Genomic DNA, 20,378 nt, shown 5'->3' on the forward strand with positions numbered 1-20,378 from the left:
TTGAATGCATTCAGGGTTTCTTCTTAGCAAAGGACACGCGTGAAGCTGCCTTAGAATTGAACTAAAAGTAGCATAATTATAATACAAATAATGACGCTCCCTACTGTTTGGCTTTCACGTTGAGTGTGTGTTTAAAATGCTGTCGAGGTAGAAGTGGATCGATGTGTTATTGTTCAGTAGCTCAGGCTGCTGCTTGTGCTGGAATATTGAATCTGTTTTCTCTGCGGTCAATGAGCGACAAACCCTGAAAAATTAGCGGGAGAGGTTCAGAGAGCGGGAAAATCTGCTTCTCTTACAGCGTTCACAACTGAGCACAAATAACAAAGCCATCCCTCAGTGCTCTGTGATTATTTATTAGTTAAAGGACCAGTTTTTGATTCATTTAGCAGTAGTTGTGAGGTTTGTCAGTATTATATCAGTGACATTTTAAATACTTGCGTAGAGTATATTCTGGTTTTATCGCAGATCTTATCTTAGAACCTGCCTCTTCCTGTATTGATACAAAACTCTAAAACTTACGTATTCATATGTACATGCACTTATCAAGTGCATGATTTGCTTTAGCTTTTCTAATGAAGTAAACTTGCTCGGTAGCTCAACTAGTACAGCATTGCATTTATGATGTGGAGTGACCGGGAACAATAACAAAATGTTGTCAGATTGACGTTCAAATGAAACTGAACACACCTTTAGCACCACTCACTGCACATTTCACTTTGAATGTGTCAAAAAAGGCTCAAAAAGAAACATAATATCATTTTGCAGAAATGTCGCCACATGCACATTTTTCCAATGAGCCTGAGTTGCATTTGATCCATAGGAGAATTGATAAAGAGACCTTTAAAGACCAACCTGTGAGCAACAAGTTTGTTAATTGATGGTAAATGCTTTTGTTAAAGGGGTCATGAATTGAGAAATCAACCTTTCCTTGAGCTTTTGATATATAAGAGGTCATCGTACTATAAGAATATCCTGTAAGTTTCAGAACTGAAAACTTCCTTGTTAGTCCAATAAAAGCTTTTATTGACACCAGACCCAGAGAACGACTGATCCTGGAATGTGTCTATAGATGGTGAAACTCCGCCTCCGCAGAAGAAATCAACGCCTACTTCATCATTGCAGCATTAGCCCCGCCCACTGGTGTGTTAGTGAGATGAGGAGGAGAGAAGAGCGATACAGGACTAAAATAACATTACATTTCAAAGGATCCTAATGCTAGGAATATGGTTATTTATTTTCAACAATGTGAATGTCTCAGTTGAGCTTTATTTATTTGTATTCGGCACATTTCACTGTGGATTCTTTGGTAAATCAGTCGCATTTCGGCATTATCAGATTTTTACGATATGGACTCGACAGTAATGCAACAACATGTCAGTAACTGTGTTAATTCTAACGCCTGATCTGATATTAATGATTCATGTACGGTCAGATGATCTTTGTCTGTGTGTCAGTAAATCAAACCAGTGACTAAACGCTCCACTTCACCTTGTTTCTCTTAGTAGGATGAAAATAATCTTTTATTTAAATGGTGATTAAATTATAGAAAGCGATCAAAGAACGCTCCCTTTACAATCGCTGGAGCTGTCAATCAAACAGCGTGTGTATTTGTATATGCATTTTTTTTTTTTTTTGCAATAAACTTGAAATATATTATCACCAGCTTTAAATCAATAGTTTTTTATTTCTCCATCATTTTTAATTTGTCATTCACAATGCTTTGTGGGATTGTAGTTCTTTCCCTCATTAAAGCCACTAAGTTCACAGTTTTGCACCTTTGTCTTTTTGTCCGATTTTCATATACTTTTTTGCTTCAAATCAAAGACTTTCTTTTTTTTTTTTTAAATGCCAATGGGAAAAATGGACGATACTTCCAGAACCAATGGCACTGAAACGTGGGCGAGTTGTTGCACTCAGTTATATTAACACTGTAAATAAATCCAATCAGAAGCAAATAAGGACATCAAGTTTACATTCTCTGATATAGTCAAACACCTCCATCCAAGACACCAGTGGACTGTCATGTGTCGCAGATGTTTTCATTCTCTCTGAAGGTTGTGGAGACTGCCTATATTCTGACCGATCCAGAAAGCCAGCAAGGTCTTTCCAGGCTGAGAGCACCCTTTGCACTGAACTCTCAGTATAAACGGTGCTCTAGATTGCTGGTGAATATGCAGCCGTTGATTGAGATGTATGTGGATCGATTCTCCTCCCACAGATCTCCAGCAGCGCCACCCTGGAGGGCAAAGGGCAGCTGAAGTTCACCACAGGCAAGTGGAGCCCACATCACAACAGCACCCAGCTGGCCACAGCCAACGACACTGCCATCCGAGGCTGGGACCTGCGGAGCATGAGGTGAGACAAGAGAAGCTGCATTTGGATATACTTTTTCTTTTCTTTTTTTTTTTTTAATATCTCAAATGTTTACTGTACAAACTTGGGCTTGGGTTGTTTCAAAATGTTTCAAAATTCAGAGATGCTGCAAGAGGGAGGGGAAGTTATTCTGATTATAGATTAAGAGACACATATTTATAATAAATACTGCAATATCCCATTAAAAAACTGTCAATTTTGATTTCATGGTGACTAAACCACACAAGAGACACAACATGCACACTTCAGATCTCTTTATAGCTTCTTTTTTTGGAAGTTTAAAAGACTAAATATATTTTGTTTCCATTTGTATAAAAAAATCTGTAGTGGTGCCATACATTATTACCATATTTGAAAGAAATGAATACATTTATTGAGTAAGGATGCTTAAAATTGATCAAAAGTGACAATTAATAATATTAAAAAAGATTTCAAATAAATGCTGTTCGTTTGAACATATGCCTTGGTGAGCGTAAGTGACTTCTTTCAAAAACATTCAAAAATCTTACTCCAAATTTTTGACCAGTACTGTAAGTACAGTAGGGATTCATCTCTTCTGCAGCTTCACTCCTCATCCTCTGTCTTTCTGTCTCTGCATTTCACTTTGCATGTGTTTTCATGTGGTTTTTTTGTACCTCGACTCAAACTCTGTTCTGTGCATCTCCGTCTTCATTTCTCTTCTCTGCTGCTTCTCTCTCTCATCTCATTTCATCTCAGCTCATCAGGTCTGACTGTTATCCAGGGATCAATAGCGCTGTGATTATTATTCCTCCAGCAGAGCTCACATGAACATTCATTTCACTCGGCACACAGCTATTCTAGCTTCCTGGATCAGGAGAATCTGAACTGCACAACTGTTGAGGAACAGATCACTTTGACAAACTAAGTGACATTTCTTCAAGATGTGATGTTTGACAATGCGTTATTAGTGTTGAGAAACATGTTCAGCCTGATGTTCAAAGCATTCAGTGAACCACGTTATTTCTAAATAATCCGGCTGCAACCTCTTTAGATGAACGCAGATCAGTACCAAAACTTACAATAGAAATACTATTACCATAATGTTATTTTTTGACATTTACCATGATTATAACAAAGTATGGTGCACCATAATATATGAATTACCTCACTACTGTTATTTTTTTTTTTTTTTTTAAATAAGTCTCTTCTGCTCACCAAGGCTGCATTTATTTGATCAAAAATACAGTAAAAATTGAGAAATATTTTTACAATGTAAAACAGCTGTTTTCAATGTGAATATATAGTAAAGTGTAATTTATTCCTGTGATCAAAGCTGAATTTTCAGCATCATTATGATCCTTCATAAATCATTCTAATATGATGATTTGATGCTCAAGAAACATTTCGATTATTATCAATGTTGAAAATTTATTTATCTGTGGAAACTGTCATACATTTTGAAAGTTTAGGATAGTTAAGATTAAAAAAATAATAATAATACTTTTATTTAGCAAAGACACAATAAATTGATCAAAAGTTACAGTAAAGACATTTATTGTCTTAAAAAAGATTGTTTCAAAGAAATTATGTTCTTATAAACTTTCTATTCAGAGAATCACTCTGGACTGCATGAGTTAGTCTTGTACAGTCAGGATTTTGACTGTTGCCAGAAGGTCTGGTCCACTTTTTCAGCTTCTTCTGGCCGAAACACCCACTTACAGTACAGAAGAACACAGTTTCGATCACATTGTGGATGTATAATGTAATTAATGTTTTAAAGATTTGATTTATTTTTAAATTAAGGAATTGATCATTGATTTCATCATGACTTTTCCAGACCATGTACACATAAACATGCTGATGACAAAAAACTAGCCTTACATGATGAATGTCATAACATGAGAAATCTGTCATATTTCCATTCATAATGCAGTTTATATCAAACAATGTATTACGCCTACAGAGCTGGAATAACTTTAATGTGATCCTCTGGTAGAAAGAACAGTCAGATTGAGTTTTTATGATGAAAATATGGTCTCCTGATATCAGGAGTCGTCAGCACGTTCATTTACAGCTCAGTGAGGAAGGTGTTAAAGGGAAACTGCTTCATCAAAAGTTTCAGCATAAATGCTTTTTTCCAGAATAATGTAAAATTTGCCTAAAGGTACATTCATTTACTTTGCTCCTGACAGTGATGAACATTGTTTTCCATCTGTTTCTATTCCAGGTGAATTTTTAAAGGGTCATAAAAAATATACATGTACTGCACAATGTTGGCATCTGATATTTTTCATTTTAGGTAGAAATCTGTTGAAAATTTACTAATTTCATTCAGCAGGGGCCTTTAGATTACACATGCTAAACTGACTGTGATTACTGACCAAACAGAAACCGTTTGACTCATTTAAATTACAGCTTGTCAGTCAAACTTTGCATATGCAAAATCCTGATTTTATCTGTTTTTATCTGTTTATCTGCACAGAAAAACAGACATTGTAATTTGTTCTGTTTGTTGGATTGCATGTGCTATTTATAATGTTATAAATGTATATTACGTCAATATAGTTAATGGATGCATTTTTTAGTTTGTTTTATATATTAAAAAATGTATATGTAAAATAAAACAATAATATAAAATTAAACATGCAATACAATGAATTAAAAAAAAGTTAAAATAAAATTTATAAAATGCAATATAACAAGCTGTTTTTTTTCTGTGCTGCTATAGCTAAAAATATATTTTGCAAAAATAAATTATGCAAAATAATTAATGGATACATTTTTAAAATGATCTTATAATTAAAATAAAATCATTAAATTAAAATAAAAAGCATAATTTATTTTTTATATAATAATAATTAGTATTATTATTTTGTATTATTTGTCACTTAACCTCAGGCATTTATTTATTTATTTTTGACAACCCTGATCCAGATCCCGCAAACATCACGTCATAACGTCTATACTGCAAAAAAAAAAAAAAAAATGCCAATAATTTAAACTCCACCTTATTTTTATCATAAGAGTGGAAACTTATTTTTAGCTGTACAAAACAGCTCTTTATGCTACTTGATATTGCAAACTGCTATTTCTTACCATATTATTTTAATGTATTGTCATAACTATAAACACACTGGTTTGTACCGTTTACTGCACTATTCCTCTCGTTATATCTAATGAATCGGGAGACTCGCACATTCACAGAAAACAGTTTACTTGCGCATTGAAAAATAAGGTGGTTATCAGCTGTTTGGATGACGCACGTCAGTGTTTTAACGCTAGCAGAGAGGACGTCTTCACAGCATACGTCCACATACCGTCTCCTGACCTTTTAACTCTCCTGCTGTCCATCTAATAACCCACAGCCTTTAGAAAGTGCCATTTCCTGCAGAGCGTTTAAGAGCTGCTTCAAATCCGCATGCTTTTAAACTGTCTTCCTTCTAGACTGAGGCAGACATCAGGCCTTCAGCCTGTCTTAATCGTGATGTTGCCATGGAAACAAAGGTCCGGCTTCCCGAGCGTTGGTGAAACGCAGCCCGATCCGCTCAGCCACGTCCATTTATCAGCCGTGCAGTGCGGAACAGGACGTTGGGAAGGGGATGCAGATTGACCCGCGCCGTGTCCGCAGGCTTACGGATCGACGCTAACTAATCTCTGTCCGATTGTGTGGCGTGTGCCGTGTGCTCACCCAGGCTCTGCCTGATCGGATCCCAATTTCACATTTACAAGCATGAAGGACTCAGGAGCAGCGCCGCTAACCTCATTTCCTGCTCCATTTCCTTGGCGGGGTCGGAGCTGGCTGTGGCTCCGGACGCGTTCCCTGCTCCTTAACCGGGATAAAGTTCACAACCCTTCCATCTGCTGGAGGTCTCCTCTGTTACGCCTGCTCGGTTTGAGAAGGGCAAGCAGCAGATCTGACTATCAGCATAAAGTCTGGTGCATCTGAGATCTGAGCTAACGCTGAAACTGCCGTTTTTAGCTGATGTTTAAGGGACATTTAGGGGCTTGTGTGAATTGTTTTCATTATACTGTAGGTACGTTTCATCAACCCTGTCACAGGACAAATTATCAATAGGGATGCACCGATGTATCTGCCAATAATCGGTATCGGTCGATAAAAGCTATTATTTTCACTACTGGCCATCAGCCGATTGTTTAAACACAGCCGATGATCAGGGCCGACTATATCCTGTCAATCAAAGGAGGAGGAAAAGTGTCAGACTGCAACTAATACTGTGTGTGAAGAAAATCACTTATGTGGAATTTAGTGCAAGTTATCGTGACAAAAACACGTTAACAATTCAAATATGGCTACGTTAAAGGATTAGTTCACTTCTGAATAAAATTGTCCTGATAATTCACTCACCCCCATGTCATCCAAGATGTCCATGTCCTTCTTTCTTCAGTCGAAAAGAAATGAAGGTTTTTGATGAAAACATTCCAGGATTTTTCTCCATATAGTGGACTTCACTGGCCTCCAACAGTTGAAGGTCAAAATGTCAGTTTCAGTGCAGCTTCAAAGAGCTTTAAACGATACCAGACGAGGAATAAGAGTCTTATCTAGAGAAACCATCGGACATTTTCTAAACAATTCAAATGTATACACTACCAGTCAAAAGTTTGGAAACATTACTATTTTTTAATGTTTTGAACGAAGTCTCTTATGCTCATTAAGGCTGCATTTATTTCATAATAAATACAGAAAAAAACAATAATATTGTGAAATATTATTACAATTTAAAATTATGGTTTTCTATTTTAATATACTTTAAACTGTAATTTATTCCTGTGATCAAAGCTGAATTTTCAGCATCATTACTCCAGTCTTCAGTGTCACATGATCCTTCAGAAATCATTCTAATATGATGATTTATTATCAATGTTGGAAACAGTTGTGCTGCTTAATATTATTTTGGAACCTGTGATACTTTTTTCAGGATTCATTGATGAATAAAAGGTTAAAAAGAACAGCATTTATTCAAAATATAAATCTTTTCTAACAATATAAATCTTTACTATCACTTTTTATCAATTTAACACATCCGTGCTGAATAAAAGTATTAATTTCTTTCAAAAAAAATAAAGAAAAAAAATAACTGACCCCAAACTTTTGAACGGTAGTGTATATTGTTACAAAAGATTTCTATTTTAAATAAATGCTGATATTTTTTTAAACTTTTTATTCATCAATGAATCCTGAAAAAGTATCACAGGTTATAAAATAATATTAAGCAGCACAACTGTTTCCAACATTGATAATAAATCATCATATTAGAATGATTTCTGAAGGATCATGTGACACTGAAGACTGGAGTAATGATGCTGAAAATTCAGCTTTGATCACAGACATAAATTATATTTTAAAGTATATTAAAATAGAAAACCAAAATTTAAATTGTAATAATATTTCACAACATTATTGTTTTTTCTGTATTTATTATGAAATAAATGCAGCCTTAATGAGCATAAGAGACTTCCTTCAAAAATATTAAAAATAGTAATGTTTCCAAACTTTTGACCGGTAGTGTATGCTTTATAAACACAAATGATCACCTTGCAAGGGCTTCCGTATTCCGTATTCTTCATTCAGCTTACGCTGTATGTTCTACGCTTTCCCTATTCAACTTACGGAACGAACGCGGCGCCAGTTCCGTTTTTTCCGTAAGTTGAATAGGGAAGGGTATGACATACAGCGTAAACTTTTTGAAGAATACGGAATACGGAAGCACTCGCAAGGCGATCATTTGTGTTTATAAAGCATATACATTTGATTTATTTATTTTTTTTTTTTTTTTTTTTTAAAGAAAATGAGCGATGGTTTCTCTAGATAAGACTCTTATTCCTCGTCTGGTATCATTTAAAGCTCTTTGAAGCTGCACTGAAACTGACATTTTGACCTTCAACCGTTTGGAGGCCAGTGAAGTCCACTATAAGGAGAAAAATCCTGGAATGTTTTCATCAAAAACCTTAATTTCTTTTCGACTGAAGAAAGAAAGACATGAACATCTTGGATGACATGGGGATGAGTAAATTATCAGGAACATTTTATTTGAAAGTGGACTAATCCTTTAATGCAAGCTCTGTTTGACCCCATAAATCACCCGTAGTTCAAGCCGGGTTGACAAGTCCTGCAGTTTTCCCTACACCAAACATTATTTGAATAGTCTCCCATCTAATAATCACAAAGAGCTCTGTGCTTTATTACTTCTGATAAGAAACAAAATCTCAGCTTTCAAATTCTGTCCATTTTATCATGAAGGTCAAACGATAAATGCCGTTTTGACACTCTTCAAAGTGTTGTGACAGATCGCTGTAGCTCCTCAGTTCAAGCGGTGGTTATAGCACAAAATAAACATGAATGAACATCAGAAGGAATGTTGAAAGATACAGTACAAAATACCAAAATGAATCATGTTTCATGTAATCGATCATCAGTTTCAACTGCGGAAAGATGTCACTCAACCGTTGTCCAGTGTTCACAGTTCATTAGTAAGCTAGAGAGGAGCTTATTTACTGTTAATTATATATGTATGTTCAAATAAATTTGTCCATGAAGACAAGTGTTTATGGAAACTACCTTATTTGCGACTGAGTTGTACACAAACATTTAATTTTTCATTTGAGTGTAATTATTAGCCTATATCTAAAAATAAATAGCAGTTGAATGTAATAGTTTGGGCTCTGTTGTTATTTTTACCTCTAATATTATAGTAATGTAACAAATAAGAGGGTTCCCTGCATAGTTTGGAGAGATTTTTTTACTCAAGAAAATCAAACTATGGGTATCAGCAGATATCATTCTGGATAATCAGGATCAGTGGAAAAATTCAATATTGGTCCATCTCTAATTATCAACACATTTTGTATCATTCTGATGGATTTCTTTGATCATTAAGTCATACTTATCCAAAATAAAATTTTATGTGATTCAAATGATCGTTTCATTTTTAATGCCATACTTTTAAAATTATTCGTCAACGGAGGGAAAACACTGACATCTTTCTGTAAATGTTGACTCAATAACACAGATTATCTAAACACTGACAATATTCTGATAAATATTTCTCCTTGTAGACCTAAAGACTTGTGTTATTATTGAGTCTCTCGTTTGTAGTCCAAGTTAAGTCTACGAAAGCTTTTCTGCCATGTAAACAAGCTTCCATACAAATCAGTTTGATTGTCAATTGTCAAGTCAACTTTCAAACAGAAAACAATCTTTGTTCCTGGTGGACTGATGTGAACCTGTGCACCTCAGTTCTACAGTCTGATAATCTGTCACTGTACTGCAGTTTTGTGTGCAGAATGCATCAGACGGACAGTGAACAGACTGTGCTGAACAAACACTAAGAGCCACCTCTGCATAACCTCTACACATCAGCAAAATCACTACAAATAATAATAGTCAACAATAAATGTGTTACAGTGAGTTGCAGGGAAGCAGACGACGAAGGAGATAATAGTAATTCCAACACAAAGGTTTATTAGCATAGACTAGAATACAGCCAACGGGAAGCAGCAAACACACCTTACCAAGACGAGAACCGACAATGAACTGAAAGACACAGGGAGTATAAATACACAGAGAACATAATGACAGACACCTGAGCGTAATCAGTAACCAAGGAGACTAACTAGAATGCAATTAAGACTACACAGAGCTAAAGCACAGGACACAAACACACAGGAGTAAAACTAACACCAAACACAACATAACCCCAACAAAACGTCATGATCAGTTAACTGGATCTGTGCACTATTGCATAGAGAACCTTCACCAGAAGTAAAAATAAATTAATTTCTATTGGGAAAAAAAACACTTTTAAAGAAAAAGGCCACAGAACAAGCAGAAATAAAGTTGTCCAAAACATTTATATTAAACGCATCAATGAGGGTCAATTGTATTTCACAGATTATGTCATTGTAATTTATGTCAGATTATTTATGTCGTTGAAGTTGAAATTTTATACTATTATCAGTGAATGTGATTAATTCATATCACAGTGATTATTGCCATTACTAAATAGCATACTACCCACATACACCTTGCAGCGCTATAAAAATATGGGAGAAAAATGACGAGTCGTATGCTTTGCTATTTTCAAGTTCAGCCCTTGTTCTGCTGTTGACAGAAAATGAGAGAAAATATAGCTCACACTTTAGGTCAGGGTCTAATTCTCACTGTTAACACTACAATATTTGCCTCAATAAACTCCCAATTATTAATAGTTAGTAATGTAGTTGTTAAGTTCAGGTATTGGGTATGATTATAGGATGTAGAATATGATCATGCAGAATAAGGCATTAATATGTGCTTTATAAGTACTAATAAACAGCCAATATCATAGTAATATGCATGATAATAAACAACTAACTAATAGTGAGAATTGGACCCTAAACTGAAGTGTTACCAAAAAGTCTATAGGATTCACTTTACAAATGATTTGATGGAGACACTGAGAAAGGTGTAGAATAACAACATATTTCTTTCATAAAGTAAGGAAATATATATTTTTAAAGTCTGACCACTGAAGATTTTTTAAAAATCTATTGAAAGAAATAATTGTCAGATTAATCAATCGATCAAGTTAACAGTTGTTAGTTGCAGCCCTAGATGGAATATTAATATCATCTGCTATTGATTTAATATTCCCACTCCATAAGACGGGATGTTAATATCGTTCTCCAGCGGCTACGTTAGACTCGACGTGAATGGAGACTTAATTGAAGCTCAATACACACTCTCATGTCAAATATTTCACTTCCTGTTTTAATGAGATTTTTAATTAGCATGTTAATTGTCTAATGAGTGTGTGGCAAGATAGCCGGCTAATGGGAGTAGAAAAATCCAGACGTGATGGTGTAGTAATACGTCTGGACTGTGTTTAGTCCATACAGATGAGCCTGAGGTCGTCTAAAGCACACACACACACACACACACACACACACAGCAGCTTTACAAGCAAATCCAGCCTAGGAAGCCGTCACCTTGCGAAAGGACGCGAGCAGCCTGTGCTTTATGGCTTGTCACACTTTTATACGACGCGTGATGGAGGTTTGACCTTCAGACCCAGACACTCAGGCTGCTTTTGATTCATGAGAAGCGCTCCATCCTTATCTCTCTCTTTCCATCTCTGTCTGTTGTTCTACTTCTCTTCTCTCCATCACTCACATTGGTCTGAGGGTGTGATGTGATGTTTTTGTCGTACACAGTCAGATCTACTGCATTGAGAATGCTCACGGGCAGCTGGTGCGTGACTTGGACTTCAACCCCAACAAGCAGTATTACCTGGCCAGCTGTGGAGACGACTGTAAAGTCAAGTTCTGGGACGTGCGTCACATCAACGAGCCCGTCAAGTGTCTGGAGGAGCACTCGCACTGGTTAGACACACAAACACCAAAACATGTCTGAAAATGTACACTTACACTACCAGTCAAAGGTTTGAAATAATTATGATTAATTCAGATTTTGAGAGAGTCTCTTCTACCAAAGCTGCATTTATTAGATCAAAAATACAGTAAAAACAGTGAAATATTATTCCAATGTAAATCAGTTGTTTTCTATGTGAATATATAGTAAAGTGTAATTTATTCCTGTGATCAAAGCTGAATTTTCAGCATCATTACTCCAGTCTTCAGTGTCACATGATCCTTCAGAAATCATTCTGATATGATGATTTGCTGCTCAATTAATAATGCTTCTTATTATTGTCAATTTTGAAAACAGTTAATGAAAACCATGATACATTTTTTTTCGGGATTCTTGATGAATAGTCAGTTCAAACAAACAACATTTATTTGAAATAGAAATCTTTCGATTTGATTTGAATAAATGTGTTCATTTCTTTTTTCTTTAAATAATAATAATATTACTTACGTCAATGTTTTGAATGGTAGTGAATCACAGTTTCCATAAAAATATTATAAATATATAAATATTAAGCAGCAAAAACAATATTTCAATAAACTTCTTATTATCAGTGTTGAAAACAGTTTTTGTTGCTTATTATTTTTGTTTCTTGAGCACCAAATCAACATATAAGAATGATTTCTGAAAGAAAGAAAAAAGAGACAGAATATACATATATATTATATTTGCTCATTAAATACACTACTGTTCAACAGTTTTGGGTCAGTATTTTTTTTTAAGAAAGAAATTAAAACTTTGATTCCAGAAGGTTGCATTAAATTGATCAAAATTGACAGTAAAGACATTATAATGTTACAAAAGATTCTATTTCAAATAAAAGCTGTTCTTTTCAACTTCCTATTCATCAAAGAATCCTGACAAAACATGTCATGGTTGCCACAAAAATATTAAGCAGCAAATCATCATATCAGAATGATTTCTGAAGGATCATGTGACACTGAAGACTGGAGTAATGATGCTGAAAATTCAGCAATAAATTACACTTTACTATATATTCACATAGAAAACAGCTGTTTTACATTGTAATAATATTTCACAATATTACTGTTTCTACTTTATTTTTGATCAAATAAATGCAGCCTTGGTGAGTAGAAAAAAAGAGAAAAAAAAATCTTACCAACCTCAAACTTTTGAATAGTAGTGTATTTATTTGATAAAAAAATATATATATATGTTTTGAAAATGTATTTTGTTTTACACACTAAACAGAATCAAATCTGTGAAAAAATGAGATTATGTTCAGTTTTAGTAGTTGAAATGTCTCAGGCTGCTTTTAAAACTCGCATGTCAAGGTCTGTGTGTGAGATCTCTATTAATTAACCATTAATCTGTCTTACGTGACTTACCTTTACAGCCACATTTATAATTGTATTTTAGTCACATCAAAGATAATCGAGGGTTTGAGGCTCTTTCACATCTCTCTTGAAACCGGCCACAGTCAAAGTCTGCCATCCTGTGCTATTTTATCTGTGCGTGTCAGGATCCAACATGGTTATCTTGAATGTAAAAGACAGTATTTTAATTATTGTGTGTATATCTGTGCTCTTACATCTTGCTGATGCTGTAGTTGTGTGTTATAGTGCTCAAGGCTGTGTTAGCATAGCTCGTTTTAGCTCACTGCGGATCTGTTTCAGTGTGTGTGTGTGATTGTGCGAGAGTATCTGCTCGTAGGTGTGAGTCACTGGATATAATTGCCTCAGAATCGCGCGTATCACTTTCTACACACGCGCGCACACACACACACACACACACACACACACACACACACACCACGTCAGCCACAGGATGCTATCTCTTAAAGATAGAGGCACCGAATCAATCAGAGACGTTTTGATCCTATTTAGATAGGAAAGAGCCACAACAACAACGTCCCGCACATGTTCCTCGTTTCTTGTGTTTGCAGCGACAGGGGTTCGGCTAAGCCTCGGGCTGGGAGGTATTAGGGAATATTTTGGAATAGGAGACAGATTAGTTAGGGAGAAGTCTTGACTGAGCCAGATTTTACTGCTGACAGCTGAGTTATCCTCCCACAATCCCTGGCTATGAGGGCTCGGATCCTTTTCTGAGCCATGCCCGAGGCTTATATAGACAGAGGAAGAGAAAAGAGAAATAAGTCTGGGTGTCGTCGGTGAGGTGGAGAAGCGAGGACAGAAGCGCAGCGTGTTTGAGGATGAGGATGTCACGCTGAGGTTTGTGCTGTGCTGCTGTTTCAGGGTGTGGAGTGTGAGGTACAATCATTCTCACGACCAGCTGCTGCTCACGGGCAGCAGTGACAGCAGGGTCATCCTGTCCAACATGGTGTCCATCTCCTCAGAGCCGTTCGGACACCTGGTGGACGACGATGACCTCAGTGACAACGAGGAGAACCAGCAGGAAGACAAGTACACACCCCTTTCTCTTACTCTACCTTCCACATGACTTGTTTTTTTTTCTCATATTTTTTTATACTGAATTGTACTTAATTCATTTCATTAAATTCAGTTTAGTTCAGTAGTTTTGAGTCCAGTTTAATTCAATAAAATTAATAAATGAATTGCATTTGTTCTTTTCATTTGAGTTCAGCACAGTTCTGTTCATTTCAATCCAGTTCAATATTGGTCAGTTCAGTTCAATCTAGCTCAATATATTTCAGTCCAGTTTGATACAGGTAAATTCAATGAAATTCATTTAGCTTTTCAGTTGAGTTCAGTACAATTCAATTCTATTCATTTTCCATTCATAATCCATTTCAATGTAGTTTAGATCAGGTCAGTTCAGTTGAATCTAGTTCAGTAACTTTCAGTCCAGTTTGATTCAGTTAAATTCCAGGAAATCCAGTTCAGTACAATTCTATTCAATTCGGTTCATTTCAATTCAGTTCAATACAATTTAGTTCAGTTCAGTCTACAATTCTATTCGATTTAGTTCATTTCAATCTAGTTCTGTGCAATTTAGTTCAGTTCAGTTCAGTCTAGTTCAGTATCTTTCAGTCCAGTTTGATTCAGTTAAATTCCAGAAAATACATTTGTTCTTTTGAATCGAGTTCAGTACAATTCTATTTGATTTGGTTAATTTCAATCCAGTTCAGTGCAATTTAGTTCAGTTCAGTTAAATTCAGTCTAGTTCAGTATATTTCAGTCCAGTTTGATTCAGTTAAATTCCAGGAAATACATTTGTTCTTTTAAATCCAGTTAAATGCAATTCTATTCAGTTCGGTTCAGTTCGGTTCAGTTCAGTACAATTTAGTTCAGTTCAGTTTAGCTCAGTATCTTTCAGTACAGTTTTAATCAGTTAAATTTCAAGAAAAACATTTGTTCTTTTGAATCGAGTTCAGTACAATTCTATTCAATTCAGTTAATTTCAATCCAGTTCAGTACAATTTAGTTCAGTTCAGTCTAGCTCAGTATCTTTCAGTGCAGTTTGATTCAGTTAAATTCCAGGAAGTAAATTTGTTCTTTGAATCCAGTTCAGCACAATTCTTTTCAATTCAGTTAATTTCAATCCAGTTCAGTACAGTTTAGTTCAGTTCAGTTAAATTCAGTCTAGTTCAGTATCTTTCTGTCCAGTTTGATTCAGTTAAATTCCAGGAAAAACATTTGTTCTTTTGAACCAAGTTCAGTACAATTCTATTTGATTTGGTTAATTTCAATCCAGTTCAGTGCAATTTAGTTCAGTTCAGTTAAATTCAGTCTAGCTCAGTATCTTTCAGTCCAGTTTGATTCAGTTAAATTCCAGAAAATACATTTGTTCTTTTAAATCCAGTTCAGTGCAATTCTATTCAATTTGGTTCATTTCAATCCAGTTCAGTACAATTTAGTTCAGTTCAGTCTTGTTCAGTATCTTTCAGTGCAGTTTGATTCAGTTAAATTCCAGGAAAAACATTTGTTGTTTTGAATTGAGTTCAGTACAATTCTATTCAGTTCGGTTCATTTCAATCCAGTTCAGTACAATTTAGTTCAGTTCAGTTTAGCTCAGTATCTTTCAGTCCAGTTTGATTCAGTTAAATTCCAGAAAGTAAATTTGTTCTTTTGAATCCAGTTCAATACAATTCTATTCAATTTGGTTCATTTCAATCCAGTTCAGTACAATTTAGTTCAGTTCAGTCTTGTTCAGTATCTTTCAGTGCAGTTTGATTCAGTTAAATTCCAGGAAAAACATTTGTTGTTTTGAATTGAGTTCAGTACAATTCTATTCAGTTCGGTTCATTTCAATCCAGTTCAGTACAATTTAGTTCAGTTCAGTCTAGCTCAGTATCTTTCAGTCAAATTTGATTCAGTTAAATTCCAGGAAAAACATTTGTTCTTTTGAATTGAGTTTGGTACAATTCTATTTGATTTGGTTCATTTCAATCCAGTTCAGTACAATTTAGTTCAGTTCAGTTAAATTCAGTCTAGCTCAGTATTTTTCAGTCCAGTTTGATTCAGTTAAATTCCACCAAATATATGTATTCTTTTCAATTGAGCTCAGAAAGGTTTTATTCGTTTCTGTTGATTTCAGTCCAGTTTAGTTCAGGTCAGTTCAGTTCATTCTAGCTCAGTATTTTTCAGTCCAGTTTAATTCAGTTAAATTCCACAAAATATGTTTGTTATTTTTTTCATTGAGTTCAGTACAGTTCTATTCAATTCTATTCAATTCAGTCCAGTTTAGTTCAAGTCAGTCTAGCTCAGTATTTTTCAGTCCAGTTTGATTCAGTTAAATTCCACAATTTACATCTTTTCAATTGAATTCTATTCAATTTGGTTTATTTCAGTCAAGTTTATTCAGTTTCATTAATTTCAGTTGAACAAAATGTGTATGTGTTAATTTTAGTTTAGTCAGTCCAGTTAAATACAATTAAGTACAATTCAATCAATTCAATTGAATTTAATCTAATAAATAAGACATTAAATACAGTATATTTGACAATGCCAGTTCGTTTGAGTTTGGTTCAATTTGATTCACTTGCATTCAGTCTGTGTGTCACAGCACAAGTCCAGCAAAATATGAAGAGTGTGACTTACTGTGCTCATGTATGTTGTGTGAAGGGTGAAAGAGCCCCTGCAGGACAGCATCATCGCCACATACGAGGAGCACGAGGACAGTGTGTATGCGGTGGAGTGGTCAGCAGCGGACCCCTGGCTGTTCGCCTCCCTCAGCTATGACGGCCGGCTGGTGATCAACAGAGTGCCCCGAGCCCTCAAATACCGCATCCTACTGTAGAGCAGGTGAGCAACGCTTGAAAACGTATTCAGCAATGAGTATGTGTAAGAAATAACAGCAAGACGTTTTCCTCTCTCTTTCCCAGAATGAACTCACATTCCCAGCTTCTGCACGAGTGAAATCATACTGGACAGTTGGAGTAAACTCGTCTGCAGCAGCTGTGCTGTATTTGTGTCGTGATTTCTTAACACCTGATGATTTATTGGGCTGGTTTGCCGTGCATTAGTTCATATGAATGCAGATATCGGTGTTTCTGTGTTTTTGCGTGTACTGTTTGGTGCTGTGGGAAATCAGAACCTTGAAGATTAATTATGATTATGTGTCTTATCATGTACACTGTAACAAAAGCAATGCTCTGTGGAGCTGTCAGAGAGAGCCTAATTACCCCTGTATGTTTCCCATAAAACAGCTTTAATTAAAGAGCAAGATTTGATGTCCTTCTCTCCTTATCTGCCTCTCCTCTCCTCCATCTGTAATTGCGGCGTGAGCGTTCGTTAAAGCACCTCCAGTGACAGCCTGTTTTAATTGCAGCTTGACTCTCCACATCTCGGGCTGTCAAGGGATGGCCACGGTCCGATCCGTCAATACCAGTGCCGGCGGAACGAGTCTCTGAATGCATAATGTCAGTGCTCGCCGTCTCGAGTGGCACCGATTCTTTTACGTACCGCCGTCTGTTGTCAGTGATGCTGGGAGGTTAAAAGGTTTTGGAGTTTAGGGACTTTCATTTTTTGCTCTGAAAGGGTCTGTCACAAGCCCTGCTGCCCCTGTTCTTCTGTGAACGTGCCGGATGTGAGTGCATGGAGAGATTCGACTCTCCCACCTGAAAGGTTGTATATGTGTCATGCCTTCACATGCTTCAAAAATCCTAATAGAGCACAGCTGTCAAGTTCTGGAAGTAAAAATCTTATTCATTTTCTACATACAGAATGAAAAACATTTAACACCCGCTGTGTGCTCTGAGATAATTCAGTGATGAGATACCATACGGTTCACTTCTGAACTGCTGAACTCCCGGTGAAGAACTACACTACCCATAATCCCAAAGAGAAATCCACCAATCAGAGAAGGTGCTGTTACTGTAGAAACAGAGTTGATGAAAAAGCTCAGCAGTACTACTCAGTGCTATAAAAGTTGGTCTCCATACACTGTGGTTGCCAGAAATTCACCATAAATAATACAGTGTAAAAAATCTGCTCATAACCACCATAATAATACAGATGGCACAATAGAAAGCCACATGATAGATCAGAGTTCATCATAAGTTACCAATTCATAAAACTTGGCCAGTACTCATATATGGTGCACAGAGTCATAAACGCAAAGACAAAACACCAACATGCAAAAACCATACATTTTACAGTATTTCACAGAATCATTTACAATTTTTCAGTGTAAACATTACAGACATTTTTTACAGTGTATTAACAAAATATATTATTTAAACATACACCGATCAGGCATAACATTATGAGCACTGACAGTAGTGAATAACACTGATCATCTCTTCATCACGGCACCTGTTAGTGGGTGGATATATTAGGCAGCAAGTGAACATTTTGTCCTCAAAGTTGATGTGTTAGAAGCAGGAAAAATGGGCAAGCGTAAGAATTTGAGCGAGTTTGACAAGGGCCAAATTGTGATGGCTAGACGACTGGGTCAGAGCATCTCCAAAACTGCAGCTCTTGTGGGGTGTTCCCGGTCTGCAGTGGTCAGTATCTATCAAAAGTGCTCCAAGGAAGGAACAGTGGTGAACCGACGACAGGATCATGGGCGGCCGAGGCTCATTGATGCACGTGGGGAGCGAAGGCTGGCCCGTGTGGTCCGATCAAACAGACGAGCTGCTGTAGCTCAAATTGCTCCAGAAGTTAATGCTGGTTCTGATAGAAAGGAGTCAGAATACACAGTGCATCAGTTTGTTGCGTATGGAGCTGCATAGACACAGACCAGTCAGGGTGCCCATGCTGACCCCTGTCCACCGCCGAAAGAGCCAACAGTGGACACGTGAGCATCAGAACTGGACCACGGAGCAATGGAAGAAGGTGGCCTGGTCTGATGAATCACGTTTTCTTTTACATCACGTGGATGGCCGGGTGTGTGTGCGTCTCTTACCTGGGGAACACATGGCACCAGGATGCACTATGGGAAGAAGGCAAGCCGGCGGAGGCAGTGTGATGCTTTGGGCAATGTTCTGCTGGGAAACCTTGGGTCCTGCCATCCATGTGGATGTTACTTTGACACGCACCACCTACCTAAGCATTGTTGCAGACCATGTACACCCTTTCATGGTGGCTGTGGCCTCTTTCAGCAGGATAATGCTCCTGCCACAAAGCAAAAATGGTTCAGGAATGGTTTGAGGAGCACAACAACGAGTTTGAGGTGTTGACTTGGCCTCCAAATTCCCCAGATCTCAATCCAATCGAGCATCTGTGGGATGTGCTGAACAAACAAGTCCGATCCATGGAGGCTCCACCTCACAACTTACAGGACTTAAAGGATCTGCTGCTAACATCTTGGTGCAGATACCACAGCACACCTTCAGGGGTCTAGAGGAGTCCATGCCTTGATGGGTCAGGGCTGTTTTGGCAGCAAAAGGGGGACCAACACAATATTAGGAAGGTGGTCATGATCGGTTATGCCTGATCGGTGTATATTAAAATATATGTTTTTAGTTAAGCAATGACTGTAAGTCAATAGTTTTGCCATTGTTTTTCATTTGATACTGTAATAGTTCCTGGGATGAGTGGTTCATTCACACAAAAAGGAGATATTCCAGTATATGAGTTTCTTTCTTCAAATGAACAAAGATTTTGTGAAAAATAATCCATCTCTGAGTCCATATAATGCTTGTGAATGGGTGTCCAAATGCTGATGTACCAAAAATCACATACAGCCAATGTGACGATATGATCCCAGTGATCCCAAACGATAGGAGTGTGTAAGAAAAAATAAAAATTTTTTAAAACTATAAACCAGCCAACTTTCAAAAATGAATGGGAAAAGTACTGCTGAAAATGTCTCTAAGCGAAACAGTCTGCATTCAGCGCACAGATCCGTACAGCAGACTGTGTCGGGTCACTTTCTCACAGCGCTGCAGTGACTGTCATTCATCTGTGTGTTATACTTCTGTGATATAATTATTTGAGTGTTATCTGTGTCTGTTTGGAGCTCTCTCATGTGTTTCTAGTGGTGTATATTTGTATCGGTCGTATTTAAATACTGTTAAATCTGTTGAATACATTCAATATTAAAACCACGGGGTCACTGTTGTGCAGTTCCCAGAGGGCCTTGCCAAAATTGGATTCAGCTGCTCGCAAATGAATTAAATGAAATTAGATTTCATTTAATAATTTATTTCTGTCTCTTGTGCAGGAGAGCGGCCCTTGGGGAGCCCAGGTGATGATTACCTTCACAAGAGCTCTGATTAGCATTCAGAAATAAA

The 20,378-nt window shown here is 36.7% G+C and overlaps 1 protein-coding gene across 1 annotated transcript in view; it reads left to right on the top strand.

Annotated features, from left to right (window-relative positions):
• eipr1 (EARP complex and GARP complex interacting protein 1) overlaps nucleotides 1-17,372 on the top strand; it is a 41,769-nt gene extending 24,397 nt beyond the window's left edge. Inside the window, exons 6-10 of the mRNA XM_051868528.1 lie at nucleotides 2,219-2,355; nucleotides 11,545-11,712; nucleotides 13,975-14,142; nucleotides 16,765-16,944; nucleotides 17,025-17,372. Of these exons, the coding sequence (XP_051724488.1) occupies nucleotides 2,219-2,355; nucleotides 11,545-11,712; nucleotides 13,975-14,142; nucleotides 16,765-16,939 (648 nt within the window). The 3' untranslated portion in view covers nucleotides 16,940-16,944; nucleotides 17,025-17,372. The remainder of the gene's footprint in view (nucleotides 1-2,218; nucleotides 2,356-11,544; nucleotides 11,713-13,974; nucleotides 14,143-16,764; nucleotides 16,945-17,024) is intronic.
• Nucleotides 17,373-20,378: the final 3,006 nt, after the last annotated feature.

Source organism: Ctenopharyngodon idella, chromosome 17 (genome assembly GCF_019924925.1).
Source record: "Ctenopharyngodon idella isolate HZGC_01 chromosome 17, HZGC01, whole genome shotgun sequence".
Lineage (NCBI taxonomy): Eukaryota > Metazoa > Chordata > Actinopteri > Cypriniformes > Xenocyprididae > Ctenopharyngodon > Ctenopharyngodon idella.